Raw genomic sequence first — 23304 nt, 5'->3', positions numbered from 1 at the left:
AGCCTGCTGCACCTGCATGGTTCCCTGGGGTAGTTGTTGGTGTCTAAGAAGCCCAAAGGCAGTGGTGTGGATCTCTGACGCTTGAGATGAGTTGTGTGTTGCACACTCCTGTGGCATCTGGGGCTGCATCTCTGGTGGGGGCTGGGGCTGAGTGCTGTGCCCACCGCTGGGACCTGTGAGCACCCGCGTGGTCCCATTAACTGCAGAGTGCTGTTGCCTTTCCTGGACAGGGCTTAGCTCCTCAGGGAGCTACTTAAGGGTTGTATGTGTTTGTATTTGTATAGGAGTTCTAAGTACATACCGATTCTTCAGTATTTCTACCTGTAACTAATATGTATTTGAATCAATGCAACTTTTCCTAAATATTTAAAAGAAATTATTTCATTAAAAACTTGTGAAAAATTCAGTAAGGGAAAAAAAATCATAACTTTATCCTGATGCAATTGAAGCCTTTTTTTTTTTAAGCAAAAACGTATGTGGGAAATTGTATTTTAGGTGTTTTTAACAAAATGAAAAAGCTGTTTTCCTGCTAAAACTGAAAATCTGAAGACCCTGGCTGATTTATTGAAGTGTTTTTGTGCCACATCTTTTCCAGTAAATTAATTTTGGGCCTGGGAAAAGTGCTGTATCAAGTCCCTTCTCTGCAAGGGGATTTACATGCAGTTGTGTCTGTGACAGCGGTACAGCAGTGAGTAAACGTCCGTCGGAGTGGTTTGACAGCTTCGGCTCCGCCGCTGCCCCGTGTGGTTCTACCTGCTTTGCACAGGGGATTATTACATGACGCATTTTCTTTTAAGAGTGCTTTTCCTCCACGCTATATAGGGGAGGAAGGTGGCGGTTACGCCCTGTATTTATTATTCAAATCGTATTGATAAGGAGGGCTCAGAACTCTTCCTGAATTAAGTTTAATGATACAGAACGCAAGACGTGTCCCAGCAGGCTGCAGCAATGCTCTGGGCTAGGGCAAACACCTTCCCTCTGCAGTTAGCAGCATTTACATCGCATCTACTTGGGGATGCCTTCGGTGGAGTTGAGTAGGTAGGAGGCGGTCTTGGTTGGTCTTGGAAGATGAAGTTTTCCTTTGCTCGCCACGTTGAAGGAGAGGCTGAGGAGGACGGCTTTTCAGATTCTATCTCTGGTGTGCTGAGTGCCCAACTGAACTGAACGCTGTTTCCGCGCATACTGAGCGCTGCTGAGCGGTGACCGTGATTAGAACGGACGGTCGCGCCGGGACAGCTCCGGCCCCGCGCTGCCCTCCGCCTGCGGCCGCCCCGCCCGGCAACGCCTCCGAGCCCGCCCCGCCCCGCCCCGCCCCGCCCGCAGCGCCGCGGGCTCGGCTCGGCTCGGCTCGGCTCGGCCCGGCCCGGCCCGGCCCGTGTGCAGGCTGCGCGCGGTGTGTTGCACGTCAGTTGTCATCCCAGATCGCAGGTCTCATTTCAGCTGGACTGGAACTAAATGCAGATCAGTAATAACGTAGCGCTGCATACCTTAAGGTTAAATGTCTGACGAGACAACTGCCGCTAATGGACTGTGGCATTTTTCAAGCCACGGGTCTGACATTACTTGCTGTGTCAGAGAGAAATGTTCACAGGATCTCGCTCACTGCCTTACATAGATTAAGGCATCATTCTTTCCTCTCGTGCGTGCTGCAGCTCACACCCAAGCATGCGGCAGGGCCGCGGTTGCAGCAGTGCAGCAGCTCGTGCCCAGGCATGCAGCAGGGCCATGGTTACAGCAGCAGTGCATTGCAGGCCCAGCTGCTCCCAGCAGCACCCTCGGCCTTGCTCAGCCTGCAGGGCGTGTGCTGCATGTTCTGCGCGGATCCCCCCAGCATCGTGCTCAGTATGAGCACAGACAGATCTGAGCTGCGTACCAAACCCTTGCTAAATTGATAGTGCTGCACCACGTTAGCTCTTGGCATTCCCTGTGTAAGAAAGGTGTAAAAGAGCACCTTGAAGGACTTGCCGTGCTGGGTGCATGCCTGGCTGCTTCTGGCCGTGTTTGAGCGGCACTGTACTGCTCTGAGAGCTCAAAGCCGTAGGTAACTTTGAGCCGTTAGAGGCTGGTGACGGAGGGCTTGGCTCGGTGTTGTTTCGTGATGGCCCCTTCTAGACACAGGTCTGTGTGCGATGCACTACAGTGCTTCCTCCGCCCTGCCTTCTCTTGTTGTGTCCTCAGCATGTGCCTACGGGGCTGTTTGGTTGCTGGGAAATGCCCCGTCCTGTCCACTGCTACGCGTCTCACAATGCAGCGCTGCTCTCCCCGGGTTTTTCTCTCGAGTGCCGCTCCTCCACCAGCCACAGCGGGCACAGGACAAAATCCCGCTGTTGCTAACACGGCCCGCAGCGAGCGGCCCCCCTCAGTGCGGATCCGCACTCAGCGCAACGCGAGCGCTGCCCTCCGCTCTCAGCGGCGAGCAGCCGGTGCGCCGAAGCACCGCGGAGAAGCGAAGGCCGAGCGAAGGCCGAGCGAAGGCCGAGCGAAGGCCGCTCTGCGCGGGCTCCCCCGTGCACCTGCCGGCCGGGCCGCGCGGGGCGGCGCTGCGGGACCGCCTCGCCCCGTGCTCCGCGCCGCCCCTCGGCGCCGGGAGGGAGCGCGGTGTAAACAAGGCGGGGGCCGGGGCCGGCGCGCCGTCAGCGGGTCACATGGAGCCTCATATGGGCCGGGGGATGGCGGCGCGGCGCGGCTCTCCGCTGGCAGGCGGTGGCGGCTGCTGAGGCGGCGGCGGCGGCTCGCGCCGAGGGCCCGGCCCGTCCCGCCTCCGCTCCCCGCCTCCCCGCGCTCCCCGCCGCTTCTCCCCCGACAAATGATGTGTTTTGTGCTCGCCGCGATGAAAGGTAGGCGCGGCCCGCGGGGCCGCCGTGCCGGGCGGCGGGGAACCGAGCGGGGCGGCGGGGCCGGAGCTCGCATCGCGCGGCCGCTGCGAGCGGAGCCGCGAGGGATGGAGGGCGCGCGGCCGGAGCGGTGTGGAGCGGAGCCGAGGGGAAGCCGTGCCTATGGAGCGGGGGGGAGCGGCGGGCGGCATCCTGCGGGCGGCTGGAGGGGCGGCTGCTGGCGTGCGAAAGGGCTGGGAGCAGGAGGAGAAGTCGGAGTTGCTGGGAGGTTACTTGAAACCGCGCTGTTGTGTGCGCTTTCCGATCGCGGCCCTTAATGGGGACAGCGCCGGACTGAGGAGAGGCGGAGTTTTTGAACGAGAAATCACAAGTGCGGGGGCACGTTTTTATGCCCCTCTGATAACGTAGGCTCCACGCTATAACTTCGCATTGCACAGTTTTTAAAGTAAGAATTCTGTTAAAAAAAAAAGAAAGAAAGAAAAGTAACCTTAAAACTGGAGTTATCTTATTTAAGCGGGGTGTTCGTAGCAATCCAAAGGAGTCTCACTGCTGTCACTTGAACTTGGTGCCCCGACTGAAGTACAAAATCTTTTTCCTTTTAAATTGTTTCCACGGGTCGTGCAGGTAAAGCTTGTTGGAGGCTTCTCCTTGTAGTGAAATAATTGCTTGAAAAAGAAGGTTAATTCTGGCATCCGTGCGAGGCTGCTGCCTCTCCTCCCACTGAGCGAGGGCTGCGGGCAGTGCGTGCCGGCAGCAGCGCGGTGCTTGGAGCACGGGGACTGTCGGTTGGTCATTAGTTGTGCTGAATGTACTTGGCAAGAAGGCGTAATTGGGTTAGTTCGAACACTTTACATGCAAAACAGAAGAAAATGTGTTTTAAGTGTGAACTGCGTGGCCGTGTTAACAGCCCCTTAGGATTTTACGTACGTGGACTGTGCGGTTTGTCAGCGTGTCCCCTGTGAGCTGGCTTGAACCGTGAAACCCGATAAACAAATGAGAAAGAGAAGAAGCCATCACTGATCGATGTATTTAGTTAAAACATATAACCATTTCACGTGCATTTGCACAGAGGTGAGAGCAGCAGGGAGCTGCTTTTCAGCAGGTCGCCTTTGAAGTAATTGTTTCAGTTCTTCTGGGAGTGTTGTGTAAACCAATTTTCATAGTGATGTAAAGTCTTGTCAGAACCCAGCTTTTGGGTTTTAAGGTATAATTCATGATTGTTTGGCTGTGGAGTTACTCGGGGCTTTGTCCTTTTCCCAGTTGTCTCGTGTGGTATGTTTCGTTCATATTTTGTGCTACTTAATTTCCTAACACGCTTAAAAACTTTGTTGAGTTGTTCTTTGTTGAATTTGCTGTCCAGAGTTCTGCTGGAGGAAAAGTGTTGTCACATGTCTCACAGTGTCCTCTGACTGCCATGAAATAATAGACCCCCAGTGCTGTTTGGGAGGTGTGGAAGGGAAGCGTGGGGAGTGCAGTTCAGGTGTGAGGGGCAAGTGCCAGATATGTCTGTGAACGGAGTGTTTTACTTCTTCCTGATGCTGTAATGGTATCTTTTGGGTTTTCTGGTATTTTATGGTTGTTTTGTAGTTCACGTATAGAAAATTATGGTCTGAAGGAAAATAATGCAATTTTATTATATAATTTTTTATAAGTGAAAAAGGTTATTAATTGCGTTTCCGTTGCTGTTGAGGGACCCAAAACTGATACTGTTTGAAAGAAGTCATGAGTCACTGTATCGTGTTTAATACAACATAAGGTCGGGTGGAAGGGCTTGCTGTCGCACTGAGCTCCCAGGCCTTTCGTGGGTCAGAGTGAGCACACGCTGTGGACTTGTGGTCAGCCGTGGGCACAGCAGTGCACCCAGGGCTGGGAACAGGGCGGTCTGGGGAAGGGTCATAGTGTCACAGAGTGGTTTGGGTCAGAAGGGACCTTACAGATGGGCCGGAGGTATCGGTGAAGTGGGCTGCGTGGTAGGAAATGGAACTTTCTGGTTTGAGGCGGAGAGGAGAGGTGTTTTTTTTCTCTGTTTCTAAGAAAATAGACAGCGGTGAAGCATCCGAAGTCATAAAGATTGGGTAAATGTTTTGTAGGCTGATGGATCTCTAAAAATTGTTTACTAACTGTTACAGTCTGCACTGAGGAATGGGGAAACCTCACATTGTTAGTTGATGCAAGCAGGCTAGGATTAACTGGGGGATCCTTTCTGGGGTAGTGCAGTTTCTGTGTTCAACGATTAAGTTTGCTAAGAAATTGAGTAGTTCTGTCAGTGTGCTCTTTGGTACGGATCTTACTCCTGTGAGAGTGTTGGCTGGGAAAAGAGTCAGGGTTGGCTGCTGAGAGAGCTGAGGATGCTGAATTGGTGAGCAAGTGCTCTGCACTGGAGCAACACCGGTGGGTTAGGTTTCCTTACCCACACAGAACTGGAGGTGACAGACTGGGAGCTAGATCCAGCCTGGTGGTACTTGGCAGGCCTTTGGGTACGTGGGGGTACTGGGCACCTGCTTTATAAGAAACAAGAGTGAGTGAGGCCTGGGGATGGTGAGAGCTGGAACACTTGACTCATGCAGTCCTCAGGCCATGACAGTAGGGTTCCATCTCCTGTGGTTGATAAAGTGCAGAACAGAACCTAGCAAGAGTTTTACTGCCCTTATGTGCACATTTCTAAAGGCAGACGGGCACGATGTCAGGCCTGAACCCTGCAAGCCGCTTCTGCAGGATGTATTTACTGTTGTGATAGAAAGGTGTGATTTCAGCTTCAAATTCTGACCGGTGGTGCATAGCATCAGTGAAATGGAATCTGTTGCTGCTTTGTGGCCCGCGAGAGAAGAACTGGTTATTCTGTTGTAGAGAGCATTAACTGTCGGGGTCTGCACTTGAACCTTTGGTAACACAACCAGTTTCCTGACGGACGTTGACTCCGCACAAGGGTTTAATCATTGACCAACACCTATTTAAGGAAACAGAACCCGCAGCTTTCCTTACTGGTGCAAATTAGTTCTGTACCTTGCTGCACTCTCCTGCTGGTGCGGACGGGAGCCCTTGGGGCCGGGCTGCAGTGCTGCAGGACCCGTGCCTGCAGCGGCCCCACTGCCCCCTCCCCGCAGGCAGTGCCCGCAGCCCCGGCGTGCCGCGCTGCCTCTGACGTGCGTTTTGTCATGGTTCTTGGCACTGGCCTGTCAGCACGTTGGTAATTACTCTGTGCTTTTCACCAGTAAACAACTGCACGGGGAAAAGATCTTGAAAGCCGCTTCACAAATTGAAGCGCGTTTACATTTGCCTTTGCTCTCGTGCTATTGAAAGTTAAATCCAATTTAGCACATATCCAAGCTCAGAACTTCTGTTGACTAAATATTAACAAAATCTGGCCTTTGGAGCTGCCGGCTGAGAGGCCGCTTTCTGGCTGCTTCACCTGGCTGTGCCTGAGCTCCGGAGCCATTTGTTGCATTGTGTTTTCAGGATACAACTGGTTGGAGGCTTCCTGCTGAAATGGGTGTTTCGGGCCCTTTGAAAGACTCAAGATTTGCAAGTAAAAAGAGGAAACCTGTCTTCATGTCTCACTCTGTGACAATCAAAGGCAGTCGTTTGCTCTGTACAAGTCTCGGCTGGGGACGTTCTTTCAAGTGTGGGGAATCTGTACGTCCTGTTTAAGTCAGCAATAACCAGGGGTGCTGAACACCTCCTAGATCAAACTCGTTCAACTTTTGTACAGCTCCTGCCTAGCGACAGTGGCGAGCCTATTGCAGCCGGCTGGCAGCACAGCCGTGCTGCTCGTTCTTCTAGGCCTGCTCTGAATAAACAGGGTAGAGCTGCGGTGATCTGCGCGTGCTCTGTGTGGATGCTACCCGTCTGTACTGCTTAAAGAAATGGAAGGAAGAAAATCCCCAAAGGAACGAGGTGGCAGAGGCAGGTAGTTAGGAGGGCTGGCCAGGCACTCCTGCCATGGCCCCACCTCAGGGCCGTGTCTGTGGGCCACAGTCAGGGGCTGAGTCCTCTCCATATCGACTATTTCACCAGCATCTGTGGAAAAAAAACTCTGTTTTCTTGTTTCTTGTGATAGAGATCCTTGCATGTTCTCCTTTTTTTTTAGGCCTCTATAGTGCTAAATTTTAACCTTCAGGGTTTTAAAATATTCGTTACTGCTTATAGCTTCTCTTGCCTACGGTACATAAAGAAACGATTGCTATCACCTACTAATTACTGGCAGGGTTGCAAGTATTTCATCTTCACAAGAGAATTCTAAATGGGTGTATTTGTTTCTAAACTATACGTTACTAAATCAGAAGTGTCAGACCTTCGTGTCTCCCATGGGTAGCTGCATGCAGCTGTGTGTGTCTGACTTTGCAGTTCTCTATCTAGTATGGGAGGAAGTTGTGATGCAGAGCCTTCTTCTCTTTTCTTTTTTGCTATTGGTTGTTGTTGTTGCATTCTCATGAGATAAGTTACTGTAGTGTGCAAAATAACCACATATGAAAAGGATTTGTTAAGTCACTACGCAACCAGTCAGGTTTGATACCTTTTAGAATATGTGTTAGGGTTTTTTTTTTCATTCACAATGAGAGAAAAAAATTAATATTCACCTTTCTTGTATTTATGTGTGAGCTATAATTTGCAGTTACAGCTGATAGCTCCTGAGATCAAACACACTGTACTTCTCTCCTTTCATGATTTGTCTTTTCCTTGAGGACTAATATCTGAGGGATATGCACATAACTAATGGCGCAGAAACTCGCTTCTAACCCCCTTTATGAAGATCAGTTTTCCTCGGGTTTGCAATAAGCAGTAAATAGGGAAAGGATTCTGTTCTCCAGGAACAGCTGTGTTATGAGAAAAAGGTGACTGTGTGTGGTACAGATCTCTTTGCTCATTGGATGAAAAATATCCACAGTCTGAAATATGTAAGCAGAAAGCTGTGTTAGGGGACCTGGCAGATGGATGCTGCTTTTTGTGCTTCATGCTGCTTTAAAGAGAAGTTTGCCCATGGTTAGTGAAGTCTTCATGGTTAGTGAAGCCCTTTTTTTTCCCCTCTTTTTTTCCCCTTTCCTTGCTAGTGGCATTTAGGCTGAGAAGTTCAGCAAAGCTCAAGTTGGCACGTGGGGGGCAGTTTCAGGCAGCTCCCCAGTGCCCGTGCCATCGGCTGAGAGCACCTGAGAGTGACTCAGGGCCCCGCGCTGCTCCCACGGCAGCTGGCACACCTTGCACGTCGGCTGCGGCTGCACAGCGTCCCAGGCAGGCTCCATCCTCGTGGAGGAGGCAGCCCTCTGCCTGGTGGCATGGGGAGCTGAAGCTGCTTCATGCTGACAGCAGCGAGGAGCTGTCCCAGCAAATCTGAGCGCAGTTAGGAAATGGTGGGGAATCCATGTCACATCCTGCTGCCCCTTGCCTCGTGCATGCGTGCGTGCTGCTAGAAGCACGGAGCTGAAGCCAGGTTATTAGCTATGGGGCTGCACTCCCCGAGGTGGCTAATGCTCCTTATGCCCTTTGGCTGCAGCCTAATGTTAATCTCTGGCGTTTAATGCCCTCTTGAAGTAGAAGAGCCCCTCAGGAGGCTGGGGGCTCCCAGCAGTGCTGGAAGCGGGGTTCACCACTGCCCTCGCCATCAAACATAGCCCCTTGGTTTGCTGCTGCCGTGAGCACAGCTGGCTGCAGTTTACTGCCGTGTTAGCCCGCGATGGGCGGCAGCGTGCGCTGCCAGCACCAGCCCAGGCACAGCCACCAGCCTTGGGCAGCAGCTTCTTGTTTTCCTTCCTCGGTGGTGGGAGTGGTGCGGGACCCACACTTGTGGCTCTCTGTCTGTGTAAATCCAGCCTTTGGGCCATTTGTCATGCTCCATATGTAGCCATCTAGGCTAAAATCAGTGTCGAGAGGTATAATCATACCAGCTTTCATTTTAAGAGCATTTATCTCTGAGGTTAATTAAAGCTACTTGAATGTAAATAAGGCTAACCTCTTCACTTCTGAACAATGCAAATAGAATAGTCAGCATACTTATAGGGTATCAGCCATATAATTATTGTGTAATGTTTGTGTTCTTTGAAACACCATGCTATTTATTGCCATTGAATCCTGGTATGAGGCGCTTCATAAAACAAACTGCATGACTCTTTATTTCTGCACTTTAGAAGGAGCTGATCATTCACACATGGGGGAGGAGTGACATTAAATCTTCACATAGACAGACACGCTGGTATTACAGAGGCTTTGTCAGAGTGTGTTCTTTCCATCTCAACGACCACTGCTGGCAGCCCCATGCCATGGCAGCACGCTGCAGGCCACAGCCCTGTGCTCGGGGCTGCCTCCCACTGGTCCCAGTGGTGCTCACCCCAGGAGCTGTGGGCACATGGCACAGAACCGCAGGCATCTCTGTGCCTCCTGCTGCTGCTGCTCCCATCCAGAGCACGGAGAATGCTTTTTTTACCTAAAACTGGGAAAAGCTCCTTCTATTTGTGCGTGCTTTCTTCTGCTATGTGCTGTGAGTTTGGTGTTCTCAAATCCATACAGAGTTATTCTTGCTGTTACGTTGTAAACTTCATGAAAGGGAACGCAAGGGAAGAAAGCGATACAGCCAGGGCTTCTGGCTTCAATTTCAGACAGAACTGACGTAGTTTAAAATGGTAATTGGTAAAGAAATTAAACAGAGCAGTGGGAATAGGATGGTATGCAGGGCCTCAGGTTTTCAGTGTCTCTGCCATGGTTCAGAAGGGGACAAGGCTGTGCTTAGGCTCTGCTTGGGCACGCGTTTGTGCTACTGAATTTCCACCTTTCTCTTCAAAGTCATGGGAGAGTCAGGACTAACTCAGCAGTTTTCTCCTTTCACCCAAGAACCGTTTGCTCTTAAAGACTCAGTACAGTCTACACAGGTCAGTTAGAAATCTGTTTTTGTTGTGTGTTGCACTTAATTGATGTCTCCTGTGCGAATGTCAGTGGTCTTATATGTGCCTAGCCCACAGCACGGGGTCAGCTCCTGGAACTTAGGTGGGATATGGTTATCAGGTCTGGAGTTCTGAGAGGCACTGTGCCTTCCAGGGGCCATGGCCCACATCCCCAGAGGAGGCCGGCTCCTCTCTGAGCCCCAGGGGCTCTTTGCCTGCAGGCAGCAGTCCAGGTGGGGTATGGACAGCCCAGGAAAAGCACTCCGTGGTTGTCAGAACACCGGGAGCTTCCTCTTCAAGCAGTGACATTTGCATCCTTCGCTTCTGACTTGCATATGAATGATATTAATTGCTGTCCTAGCTGAAAGGAGCAGCAGTAACTGCTGACTTCCTATATCAACTGTGATGTTACTCATAATGGGTGTGCATTTCTATTCAGCTAAATTAATTAGCTCATCTTTGTCTGTGTTTGATTTGGCAGAGGAGTTATTGTGGGAAAACACATTTTCTAGTTAATTTATAGTGATTGCTTCAAGCTCAATTTGGGAGTTAATAAATCCATCTTCTACACTGTGCAAAACTGCTTATCAGATTTTCACTGTTTTCCCCTTGGTTGGGCTAGCTCGTGGCTCACTTCAGCAGTGCTGTGTTACTTAGAGATGCTGGTGAGTGTTAAAGGGCAGTGAAACCATCCTTTGGTGCAGTGCCTAGTGTGCAGGGCGGGCATGGTGGGGGTGTTCTCAGCTGTGCTGCACCGAGGGGGCAGACTGCTGCCCTGTGTCTGGGGAGCTGAGCCTGCCCTTGGCCTTGTCTCCCTTTGGAGGGACACTCCCTGCTGCTGTTGGATTAACAGATATACTGTAGTAGGTTTGCAAAGAGTTTTTCTTGTACTGTGGGTGCACTCTTGAATTACAATAAGTATTTGCCTAAAATATGAGTACATAAGGATGTTTATGACTGCTGGTTAGATTCTTGTATCAACAGATAATAAAAATCCCAGACAGGTTAATTAAAGAGCTGCAGATCTTTCATTTGAGAAACCTCATATACATAGGCGCCTTCTAATGGCCAAGGCAGCTGGGCACAGGCGTCCTGCCCTCGCAGCAGGAGCAGCAGTGCTGTGGCAGGCAGCACAGGCTGGAGCCAGGCTGGAGCACGTGGGGGCTTCATCTCCTGGTGCTCTGTTCAAGGAGCATCAGGATCTCTTCTCTGTCTCCTGAAATGGACATGTTGGAAATGAATGTGCAACCTCTCCATGACGCGAGCAGTGTTTCACTCTTAGGCTTTTCTTGGTTGGTTATCTTACTGCACATAGTAGAGTCTGGCTGAGTGCTGGGAACTCCCAGACCTAAAAAGGTCCTGAAAATGACATATTTTCAGTCTTACTATGGTTGGCTCCACATAATCCCATATCCTAAAAAGCCTGTTTCTGTCTCAGAGGAACTTTGGATTCCCATTCAGAAGGTGAAGTGCAGCACACAAATGTTGGGGCAGGCAGTGTCAGCTCCAAGTGTGCTGCATCCATCTCTGAGCTGCCAGGTGTTCACGGAAACTGGGAATTGCTATCTCTACCAAATGCTTTCTTTGCATATTCTTTTTTTCCTCTGGTATGGTTTCCTCACTTTAAATTATAACTGGGAATTAAGATGTTCAAAGTGGTGCGTTTTTGTGGCTGGAACACTGGCATGTCTTCAACCTAGTAGGTTGGACAGAGGCTTCAGTAGCAGTGACAGAGGCATCAGTAGCAGTGTTGGCTTCGTTGTGGAAACAGAGCTGAGTATGAGGAAACTCCCCATCCTTACAGTCACTGGTCCAAAATATTCTGGTTTTCTTCTGGTGTTTTCCTTTCCAACCGCAATGTTTATAGTTGCGGAAGTGAAAAACAGCCAAACATAATGGCAAAGCCAAAGCAGAGATCTTTTCAATGGCAAAACCTCACTCGGAAGGATTTCTTTTCTTACAATTGATTTTAAAACCCCCACAAAAGTGCTTCGTGATGGAGACTCTCATTTGTCTCGTGGGGGCAGCTCTAGTATGTACTGGTGGTGAATTGCACCCTGTGGAATGTCCCCTGCCCACACTGACTACAGTTGTGTAACAGATGTCACCCACCTTACCGTGTAACCTCCTTGGTGTTGTCAGTCTGACACCTGATGTACCCACTGCAGTTTGAGTGCTGTCCCGGCAGCAGGGTAGAGCCTGAAGGAGGACATCCTGAAAACAAGCTGTGGAAAACGTATTGAAGCACTTGTTCAAATGGGGCGAAGCACGTGATTCTGGCAGCAGCTGGCCTTAGGTGTTTGGTGCTTCTTGGTGCCTGGATGTGGTCCTAGTGCAGGCTCGAGCTATTGAGAAGAAAATAAGCAAAAGCACACTTGACTAGTTAATTACGCTTTGTTAAATATGCTCGGCTATATTAGCTACTGCTCATACTAATTAGTGGCACTTGAAAAACATGATTGGATTTTGATTTTCCATCAAGTTATTGTTCCAAAAGAGTAGCGCAGTTATTGTGGAAATTCTGAAAACCCTTTGCTGAGAAATCTGACTCATAAAGTGAGCACCTTATGAAATCAGAATGTTTAGAAGGGAGGGATGACTGACAGCTCCTGTTGCAAGCACACTAGTTACAATAATGTATAGAAGTTCAACATCAAAGAGATCACCGCTTAGTGTGTGGCAGACTTGTACATCAAAGAACAAACAGAGGACAGAAGGAGCTGTGCAGAGATGCAGTTTGGCCTTGCAGACACGTCCCCGTGGAATGCTAGGGAGCTGCTTTCATAACGTGGAAGTTATCTCTGGTGCATCATCGTTTCTGATGTGGGGAACAGGTGAGACTAAGGCTAAAAGCACTCTCTCAGAGTTCCAGTCCTGACAGTGCAGTGGGTCCAAGTGGAAGCCAGATGTGGTTTTGCTGTTTCAGGATTTTAGTAGCTAATGCATTATAATCCTAAATTCTCCCTTAAATCAGGGAGGAAGTTTGTGAGTTTCTTCCTGTTGTGCTTTAACTCAGCAGGCAGCTGGGAGCCACGCAGTTGTCTGCTCAGAGCCCCCTCCCAGTGGGATAGGGGAGAGAATTAGGGGAAAAAAGAATAAACAAAAGTGGAATTCATGGGTTGACACAAAAGCTGTTTACAAAAACAGAAAAGGAAAGGGAAATAATAATACTGATACTTACATACATATTTTTACAACACAAGCAATGCATGATGCTATTGCTCTCAATTCTCTGACTGATGCCCCACGAGCCCCAGGCAGCTTTTATGGCTCCATGTGAGGCACATGGCATGGGACATCCCCTTGGCCAGTTTAGGTCAGCTGTCCAGGTCCTGTTCCCTCGCAGCTCCTCCCAGCTTCTCACTGGAAGGACAGCACAGTACGAGGAGCTGAAACGTCCTTGGATCCGTTCAGCTCTGCTCAGCAACAGCAGAGAACATTGGTATGTTATCAACACTATTTTTCTCCTAAAGCCAAACCATAACATCATCACAGCCACTGTGAAGAAATTCAGCCCTGTCCCAGGACACAGCCTTTGAAACAGAAAAGTAGTTCTGACTGTCCTGCGCACATGTCCAGCGTCAGAACAAGGCAGGGTGTGAGAAATGCATCACAGAAAGTTTGACTGCTGCTTACCAAGTGTGGTATGGCTGTGTCGAAGTCAGCGGAGGCTGTGTGATCAATGTGAATGCATCTGTTTTAATACTACAATGAAAAGTAGGTCACATCAGTTCTTCAGCTCTTGTCTTCTTCGTTTGTATTTCTTGTCTATATGTGCTGACTGCTTATGTGGTATAAAAATGTTAATCATGAAATCCAGAGTAAATCTGAATTCTCTGAAGTTTCAGTGTGCTTGGATCAACGATTTTAATACTAATTTCATGTTTTATGGAAATACTGTTGTCAGCAGACTTAGGTTTTCTTTTATTGCAGAACTAAAAATATTTAGAATCTGAGGGAATCATTAGGAAATACAAAGGGTTTCTGTTAAAAACCCTACGGAAACCTGATTAGGCATACTCCTGTATAATTAATTGATGTGCCAGTACACTAAGAGGAGTAGTGCAGCAGTAAACAGAAGTCGGAATGTAAGAGGCTAAGAAGAACTGCTGGGAATTGTGTAAAAACATCAAGGCTTGAAAAGAACAATTTGGGCACCTCAGGAGAAACGGGCATTTGCATTTGTTCGAAGGACAAGAAGTTCTCCACGAGGCCATGAAAGAGGGAGCTGTGAAGGCTCACGCTTGTGATCAGCTCTTGCTTTTGCCAATGAAACAGCTGTAAACACGTCGGGTATTGCTGCTGGCAGTGCTCCTTGCTGCCTTCAGGTTGATGCTACGATTGTTCCGAAGGCATTCCGATGTTTTTAAAATACCATCAGGTTAAGCCTTTTATTAATACTGTCTTTTAAATGTTCTGTTTTTAGTAAGTTGCCATTTGAAGTGTGAAATAGATCATTTCTTTGTACCAGTATTTGATTGTCCTGAGGCTAAGAAGTTGTTGCCAGCACGTGGCCTGCCCTCCCTTAATCTCTTCAGAAAAGTTGGGGTCTTCTGGAACGTGCCCGTGAGGAGCTGCAGTAGTGCTGCCTGTGGAGACCAGTGGAGATTTGATAACACGCGGCTGAATTACCCATTAAAATTACACATTTAAAGCCTTGTGTCAGATTCCTTGCTGCTCCCCCATCAAGGGCACTGGTGCTGCCTGAAGGAGGGCTTATGTCCTGAGACAGTGTGCACAGGGCCAGAAGAAAGAAGGAAGTACTGCCATGAGCTTTCGTGGTTTCAGGGAGGCTAACTCTTTGGGATTTGAGGGGTGCCACCACCAGGAAAAACAGGCATATTTCTTTGTTCAGAGAAAAAACATAGCATTGGTATTTTTAGGGAGGCCTGTTTGTCTGTTGCCTCACTGTGTTAATTGGGAGAAGTGAGCCATACTTGAAGAGCTTTACTGAGTAAGTGGCTTTACTTGAGCTGTGCAGGGTGCCTGAGCACTTGTAATAGCACTGCACTGCTGCACACGAGGGCGTCGGGAGGGCTGATCCGCACCCTGACATCCACCCTGAGCTGAGGAAACTGCTTGTTTGCAAACAGTGGCCATCACTCTCAAGTAAACGTGGTGATGACATGTGCCCTGCTGCAAGGAGTTACCAGCAGATGTGTTTCTTCCGTGCTCTTACAGGGTGGAGGTTTCTTAATTCAATTATGTCTAGTCCTGACCTGCTAGCTGGCAAGGAGTATGGGAGGAAGAGACGAGCTGTACATTTTAGAAAGGCTAATCAAATGAACTCGATTTATATGCTGAACAGGAAGAATTTTTTAAAGATTTTATTTCTGAATTTAAAAACGAAGTTTTAGAGCCTGTCTTTCCCCCTTTGAAATGGCTGAACTGTCAGGTTAATAGCTTGTTATTTCAGAGAGCACGTGTACGTGGGGAGAGTTGCCAGTAACTCATAAAGCCAAAATCCCAAAATGAAATCCCTGAGTACTTTTTTTTTTTTTAATTGCATTGAGCTGAAATATTCCTTAGGGAAGTGCTGGCAAAAACATGATGCAGGATTTGGTTGCTTAACTTTGTTGGGTTGCTGCCACACTAGCAGAGGTTTGGTAACTATTACAAGTTCAGGTTTTCTGTCAGCCCTTGCTGGGTTCCCTCCATACAGGAATGAATATCTGAAATGGGCAGTATGTACAGATGTCTGAGTTGAGCATGACTCCTTGCTGTGTAAAGCTCGAGTACTGGGAGCACATCCACAGCTGGCATAGGCCTACATGTCTCACATAAGAAGCACCACTGCACATTATTTCTCAAAGGCATTATTTCTGAATTTGAACAAGTTTTTGTTAGGAGTATTTTTATTGGTGGAAGTTTAACAGTTTTTGAGGACTCTTATCTATTTCAAATGTAAAAGTACCTTTATAATTGAAATTACAGAGCATGACTTGAAATGTAATCACCAAATATAATGTGGGAGAATAATTACAATTAATTCCGGTCTTCAGAAAATGTTTTCAAATTTGTATTAAGCTGGGTACTAAAATTGTTATTGCTTTGGAAAATGTTCCAAATCTGCAAACATCTCTGTAATATGTCTTTTTCACAAAGGGCTGCTTGGTTCAGGAGATTTATCCAAGGAGACAAAACCCAGTTTGCTTGCTGCTAATCTTGTGCTTTGCAAACAAGATTATAACTTTTGTTCCCTTGACTTTTAAAATTTAGGCAGATAGACAACGGGATGGTTTCCTCCCATAAGTAATTAATCTCATTGTAAGTGTCAGTAGCATGCAGTTTTGAGACTTGATTCATTTTGAGTATCAACTATTTTATATAATTTTTTGTAAAATAATGTACTGTCCTGGGCTTTTTGATCATCCATATCTCACATCAGTCAAATCTGAAGAATTATTCCAAACCTGTGTATTCCAGAGCGCACGTCAGGCGTTCACCTTCCTTCCCAAGACTTGTTAGTTGCACCAGGGACTGTCCAAAGAAGGAAGCTGTCCTTCAACTTAGTGCAGAACAAGTTGCTGTAATGGGCCTGTTTGTATTTCTCTTCGTGTTAGTGGAGCTTGTTGTATGCATCAAACATGCAGGCAGTTCCTGGCACTGCATGGAAGCAGGCTGAGCTTCGTATGGGCGAGACCTATCTGCTAACACTGCAGAGGAGCTCCTCCTTCGGTAGTAAAGCCAGCAGGGAAATCAGGTGATTCTCAGTGGAGCTGTGCTTAGTACTGGTCTTTGAAATGATGCTCCTTCTGTGCTGAGAGCAGGAGTTGGAGTGATCTGATATCACAAGCAGGATTTAGCATGGCCTGGAAGAATAAAAAATATTCTCATTTAAAATAAATAAATAAAGGCGGTTGAGTGGAAACGCTGCACTGGTTTTCAGGTGAGGCACCATACAGCAATGGTACCCAGTAAGAAACCAAAGGACCGTATGCCTAAAGAGGAAATACATGTAACTGAGAACTGAGAACTTAAATAAGCACGTATTGATTTCCCGGTGTGCTAATACCATCGCAGTAGTTCCAAGTACATTGTTCAGTTGAATTAAACAACCCACCTGAGTATTTTATGGGACTGTTCCTTAACAATAACCGGTTTTATCGTCAGAAGGGGCAAATTATGTTGGTTGCACAATGTATCAGACACTGCAAAATGTCGTGGATGTCATTAGTTGTTAAATAACCAACGGTAATTCGGCAGTGTGCTGAATCTCAAGGCATTGCATAAACAGTCCTTGATGAGAAAAATAACCTCCAGTTCAGAAGTTATCCAGTCTGGTGTTTGGGATGGCTGTCCTGGCACCGTCTGAAATGGGGCGGACCAGGCAGCTGTGCTCTCATTGAGTGGTAAATTTCCCCCTCCAAAAGCCTAAAGCAGCATTTGTATTGGAAGTTATTAGGACCAGAGCAGGCTGCAGTAGATCCCAAACCAGTGACACATGGCAAGTCTGAGTGCTCTTTGCATCCAGTAGTTGTCATGGTTATGTCTTTCATTTCCAAATGAGCTGATATTAAGCTAATAAAGCACTTAAATCTGTCGGAAGTTACATCTGCAGTCAGTGCCTGCCCTCCGCTGTCCTTCCTAGCTCTGCTTCCTTTGCCCTTCACTGAGTTACACACCTTCTTCCCATGGCTGCTGTCACTGAACAGCCCCTCCTTGCCACAGTGCTGCCTGCAGAGCTCTTCTCTTCCCCAGGAGGAGGGGGCACAGCACCTCGGTGTTCAGACAGGGCTGTGTTTCTCTTGCTGGATGTGGAGAGCTATCTGTACTTTCCTCCTGAAGCCAACTAGCACTACATAAATCTGGATAAATTCGTGCTTCTCTTTTTTTTATCATTTCTTTCTTACTGAGCACTCAAAACAAATCTTCATTTATTTTTTTTTAATGAAAATGGGTTTTTTTTCTGCAGTGAGTCTGTCAGACAAAGTAAATTGACATGTCATGTAATAGCCTTGTGTTTTTCAGCCTTTCCTCCTTGTTGTAAGTTGATGCAGAAGGTATGTTTTGATGCTGTTACACTGTGACAGATGAAAAAACTGCCTGACTTTTATCCAGGAGATGGAAGTGAGAAGCTTTCTTTCAAGGGCTGAAGATCAATTGGTGTCTTACAGAAGTAATACCATGAAAGGAGGGAAGAACTCCTCTTTGATACTCAAGACTTTCTATTCCAGTTGGTACAATAATGGGCTTTTGAATTAAAGGTTTGTTAAAGCTTGTATCTATTTCAGAGTAGTGACAGCTGGAACTCACTAGCTGAGCCAAAATTTAGATATTTATCCAAGCCTGTTAAAATCAGAATTTGCGTTGACTGGACTAATGTCTAAGCTTTAATACTGTAGAAGGCTGCTATTTGAATGTTCAGTGAAGGTCTTTACAATATGCCTTTAAGTTATGAATTATGTCTGGATTCGTAATTTATAACTGGATTCATAGAAGTAAATGCTTTCGGCCAAATGCTGTTGAACTAATTCTATTTTGAAGTCATTAATTTTATTTAGCTCATTTTAGAGTAGGAGGAGGAAAGGCATCAGCTAACCCTACATAAAAATGACAACAGAATTGTTTTATGAAGAGGCTGATGGCTCTCTTAAGCTACAAAGAGGGAATGGTTTGTTGGGTTGTTTGTGTTTTTGCTGCGTGTTATTTTTGGTGGGTGTTTTTAATCAAAGAAGTGTGAACAGAAGCTAGATAATGCATTATTATACTGCAAAAACAGCTCACTGTTGAAGAGGCGTTAATACAATTAATGCTTTTTTCTTTTATCGTGTTAAGGTCTTTGGCTTTGCAATAGGATCTGACTGTGCTGTGAGCCTACTAGATTGTGTAGAATAAAACCCTTCAGTTTGGTAGTAAATCCATTAACTCTTGTCAGATTGGTAAATTCTCAAGGTAAATTTCCTCTGATGTATTTTCCGTTGAATAATTAGTTTGCTGTAGTCAGGCAACTTAATGTAGGAAAGAGATGTAACAGCTTAGACATCTCACATACAGTGTGAAGCTTAGAATATAGTGCTAGCTAGTCATCAAAACTAAAATCTAGATGCAACCAAAATGCAGTGGTTTTTAATGTAACTTCTGGTGAGCCTTTGGAGTATGAATAACAAACCTACACTTTGCTGATTGCTGGGGTTTGTGCTGCTTTAACATCCTCTCAGCCTGTGTTTCTGACGCTTCCATTCTCTGTCAAAAAAAAATCTGGATGTCTTTAACTTTAATTTCACCAAGGAGGATTAACGCTGTAAAAACAGATTGGGAAATGAGTACTGCGTGTATTTTTAGACTGAAGCGTGGTACTAATGCAGTCTCCATCTTCGGTGTTCCATTTTGGCTATTCCACTTGGGTGGATGTAAGAATCCTCTTGGAATTCACATCTCCCTGGGACGGCATAGGCTGCATGCAGTACTGTCATCTTGCTGTAGTGCTATGTAATTGCCTGATCCTCTTTCCTTTGCTGTCTAGTTCCTCATTTCTTTCATTTCATTTCTTTCATTTCTCCTCCTTTATGTCAACGTTCTTCATCTCTAATTCACTTTCTTGTGTTCTTCTTTCACTCTTTTGACAGCAAGCCGCTAGTGCCAATTTAATCCCTTTTTCAGTATAGTTAAGGGTAACAACACAACTGTACCTTTACTCCCTTTTTAGCCATCTGTTTCATATCATCATGAAAGATGGGGGCCCTTAGAACACCTCTGTGCTTTACCTTGCTAACTTTTTGTGCACAGTTCTTCAAGAGATCTTTGTTCCTTCAGCAGCCTTCTGAAATAGCTCCAAGCACACCAGAGGTTATGCCAGCTCCAGAAACCATGGCTCCAGATGAGCTTTAATTGTCTTTCCATTTACCGACATTCCCGTCTGCTCTGTAACAGTTCTCCCTCATCACCCTGAACATTTTCTGATTTTCTTACTGCTTCATGACAGTCTGGGCCAGGGACACCAGCACTGGCTCACTGGTGCACACAGGAAACTTAATTCGTGTCTGCTCATCACATCACTTGGAGAGAAACTGTTGCCTTCAGATGTGCATGCTGGAGGAAAGAGCAGTGGAAATAACTGCCAAGGTGCGGCAGTAGCTACAATGACTCATTGTTGTGATGAGCTCCCTAAATATATAGGAACTGTTCTGGTTACAAGTGTGATGAATAACAAATAATCCATGGGATGGATTTTCAGAAGAGATCACTTCATGCCCCTGCTTTGCTCGCAGAGTGCTTAGGAAATGTGAGTTTATTAAAATGAACTAGCATGAAGCAAGAAGTCTGTATGAATTTACTCTTAAACAAGCTGTTACACAAAACACAGAAGTCATTGTAAATTGCATGTTAAGTATACAGAAGCATAATTACAGTGAGTGAGTTTGTCAACAAGTTTGGGAACTGAAACAGAGAGCTAGGAAAATGTGAAGGAACATATCACATCTGTATTTCCATTTAACAGGGACCTTCTTTATCTGAATTCACTTATTATTTGTTTGAGTATATATGTGCCTCATCCCAAACTGTGGTTCCTCGCCTCTGCTATAGTGACAGTGGTGGACAGACTAGCTACCTGCCCTTGCCTTTATTTCAGCCTGAAGAGGTTATCAGAACCTCTGTCTCTTCCTGTATCCCAGAGGATTGCCTTGTGCACCCCTGTTTGAAAATGACTAGCTGGGAACATTGAGTAGTTGGGCAGTACCAAAGCCTACTTGCATCATTCTGTGTATTCTGTATTCTGAATGTCCAGAGCCTGCCTGGCAACTAAAAGCTTTGTAAATGAACTTCATGTCTGGTAACATCTCTATTGCTAGTGGAATGCAAGACTGAAAAACTTGATCGCAGAGATCCATGGGCCAAAGTGTGGATGAACTGCATTGTAAGGTGTAGCTTCATATTCACTACCTGAGTTTCTGCGGAAGAGTTCCCAGAGGTGGCTGGTGGGCCACTACATCTTCTGAAATCTACCAGAGTAATCAGTCATGAATGTTGCAAGCAATTCTGAATGTGATTTCCAGTTTTCATGGACTTGCTGCAGTTTGTTTCAGCTTTTGGACAAACTACTGACTGATGATAGCGTGCACATTCCTCTTGTGCATGAGAAGCACAATTCAAGTTGGAAAATGCTTTTTTTTTTTTTTTGTAGTGTTTCTGCCTGCTGCCCTTCCCTCTCCTTTGCCCTGCTTTGTCTTTTGGAAACAGCTGGACAAAGTTAGCTAATTCTTTTAAAATTAAAATTCCATTTAAATTCCATTAGAATTATTCTTGGTGTTTGTACTTGTCGATAGAGCTTGGAAATATGCTGTTCTTCCATGCATCTAACCCATGGCCCATCTAATTTCTGAAACAAGGATATCTCCAAACTCCATTCAGAAACTGTCAGTCCCACATGTGGACGATACCCAGGACAGCATATCCTGCGAACTGCAAAAATCATTCATCTGTGCTTCTTTGTTCTTCTAATGGCTTCATCATTTTTGTCCCTCTCATGACTGCCCAGTGAAGCACGTAGGCCATCATCAGTCAGCTTGTGTGGAGCTGTTGTATCTCTTACGATCCAAAGCCATATCAGAATCAATGCATGAATATAGCTTCTCTTTTAATGCTAATAGAGCTAAAAGGAGTGTCTGCTTGTGTGGTGATCCCCCTGTACTGGAGTGTTTCTTTGTCACTAGCTGGTATGTGAAACTGGAGCGGGCTGCTTACAGAAAGCTGACAAGGTTCTTAGGCTTGATCACTGCTTCCCAGAGCTTCACAGCTGATCCAGTTGGTGTTTCAGTTCTAACAGTTATTTGTCCTGTCCGCTCTGAATTTTCAGAAGACCTCTGAGTACTGCTGTTGTTTGCCTTTTACACTTGGAGTTACAGAAGACAAGCAAACAAAACTGATAGAACTGCTCAGATATATTTTAAAAATCTTAGGCATCATCTGTATGTACACTCACTTATTTCTTGTTTTATATTTCTATTAAATACTTGAGAGTTGGCAGTGCTGTGCAGTACAACAGTGAAACGTCGACGTCAGTTGTAACAGGAATATTTTATAGCATCTCATCCTAGTTTTGCTTGAAAACAATACTTGATCATCTTGGCCAGGCTGACTGAAGACAAGACCTGAGGGAAGTGCATTACTTTGACTGCAACTTCACTAACACATTTGGGAATGGAGCCCAGCAATAAATCACACAGCACAAGTCATCACCAGCTCCGTGACGGCTCCTACCTGCGCAGGAGCACTGCTGTCAGCCTGGCAGCCTCCTGCTCTGGGGCCGTGCCTGCTGCCCTCTGTGCTTGGGCTGTGTGGAGGCGCGGTGAAAGAAGAGGATTGTTTCCCCGCTGTGCCAGATGGTGCGAACCACAACTCCTTTTTCACAGCTTTCTCAGGGAGCTCCTGCTGGCCTTGCTTGGTTTATTTTTCCTCTCTGGCAACGTGACGGAAAAACCGTGGGAATGTATTTAAGACAGGTAGCACCTAGGAGTGGCAAGTCCTGTACCTTCCCACTGCTCTTCCTGGGTAACACCTAATTTCAGAGGATCACTGACGTCAGATAAGGGGCTAAGGAAGCCTTTGTTTGCATGGGCTCAACTGCTCACTTCACTTCAGGGAGGACTTTCTATTTCAAGGTCCAAGGTGAAAATTACTGCCCAGCTTGGTAGTGCATGTTTTTCATCTCTTCCTGCTCAGGCAGTCATGTGCATCAAGACCTGGCTGCCCTGTTATTCCAGATTAGGACTGCAGTTTCTGCCTGGAGTAGTTATTTGGCTCCTTGCTGCTGCTTCCACTTGCAATGTAAAAGTATATTGGTCAAAACATTCCCCACTGCTGAGCTCCCTCAGGCAAGTGCAAAATACTTGAATGGTTTTAAAGTTCAGTGTTGCTGCTTTACAGGGAGGGTTCAGAGCTGTACCATTGCTAACAAAATACTGCTTTGGTGCCCTGATAGTGTATATTCCAGAAGAGCGTGGTCTGATTTCAAAGCAGCGTTTCTCCTGCTTCTTTTTGGCACGCAGTGCTTTTCCCTGCCCTGGCAGAATTGATTCCAAGTTCTTAAAAATTACAGCTTCGCAGTGGTTGTATTTCCTCTGTAATCACTTGAATTCTTTTTGTGTAAGGAAGATAAATGGCGCTTGGTTGACTAGGGTATAAACAGGCTGGAAATCTACTGGAGCATAGTGGTGGCAAAGTCCCAGCCATAGAGCTGTGTATGAAGATAGGTGGGAAACCCCAGTGGTGCTTTAAGTCTGTATTTCCAGTTCTGGGAAGCATGAAAGATCAGACAGGCTTCCTCCCTTCCATAACACTGTTTACAACAGGAAGTTGAATTTGTGTTTTAGAAAAGTAATGGTGCTGATGAATTGGTCACAGAATTCTAGAGAGTCTTATTTCTTTAAATAAACTTAGTAATAATTTTGGGGCATGCTGATCTTGAATGTCATCAATTATGCAGCAGAGCTTTTGACAGATTAATTATACTACCTGTGAGTAAACACAAAGCAAGAATGAAGCTAACCTGAGCTTTGACTGAGGAAGTCAAAACTGGTCATTTGTTGCATGTGTTGTGGGAGTTCTCATAGGCTGTTCTTACTGCTGAGCTGTAATGCTATGGTGAGATGTCGTTATAT

General features: G+C 46.5%; 1 protein-coding gene across 2 annotated transcripts in view; it reads left to right on the top strand.

The window, feature by feature from the left end:
- RORA (RAR related orphan receptor A) overlaps positions 1–23304 on the top strand; it is a 338430-nt gene that overhangs the window by 274882 nt on the left and 40244 nt on the right. The window contains exon 1 of one of the 2 annotated variants that reach the window (XM_065733508.1): positions 2766–2837. The exons of the other annotated variant lie outside the window; for it this stretch is intronic. Within the exon in view, the coding sequence (XP_065589580.1) occupies positions 2807–2837 (31 nt within the window). The 5' untranslated portion in view covers positions 2766–2806. Of the gene's footprint in view, positions 1–2765; positions 2838–23304 lie in introns of those variants that run through there. 2 annotated transcript variants of the gene reach the window in all.

Source organism: Cyrtonyx montezumae, unplaced genomic scaffold, assembly GCF_038088225.1.
Source record: "Cyrtonyx montezumae isolate F1298 unplaced genomic scaffold, pur_monq_1.0 scaffold_17, whole genome shotgun sequence".
Taxonomy (NCBI): domain Eukaryota; kingdom Metazoa; phylum Chordata; class Aves; order Galliformes; family Odontophoridae; genus Cyrtonyx; species Cyrtonyx montezumae.
This window is presented reverse-complemented; position numbering and strand designations above follow the sequence as displayed.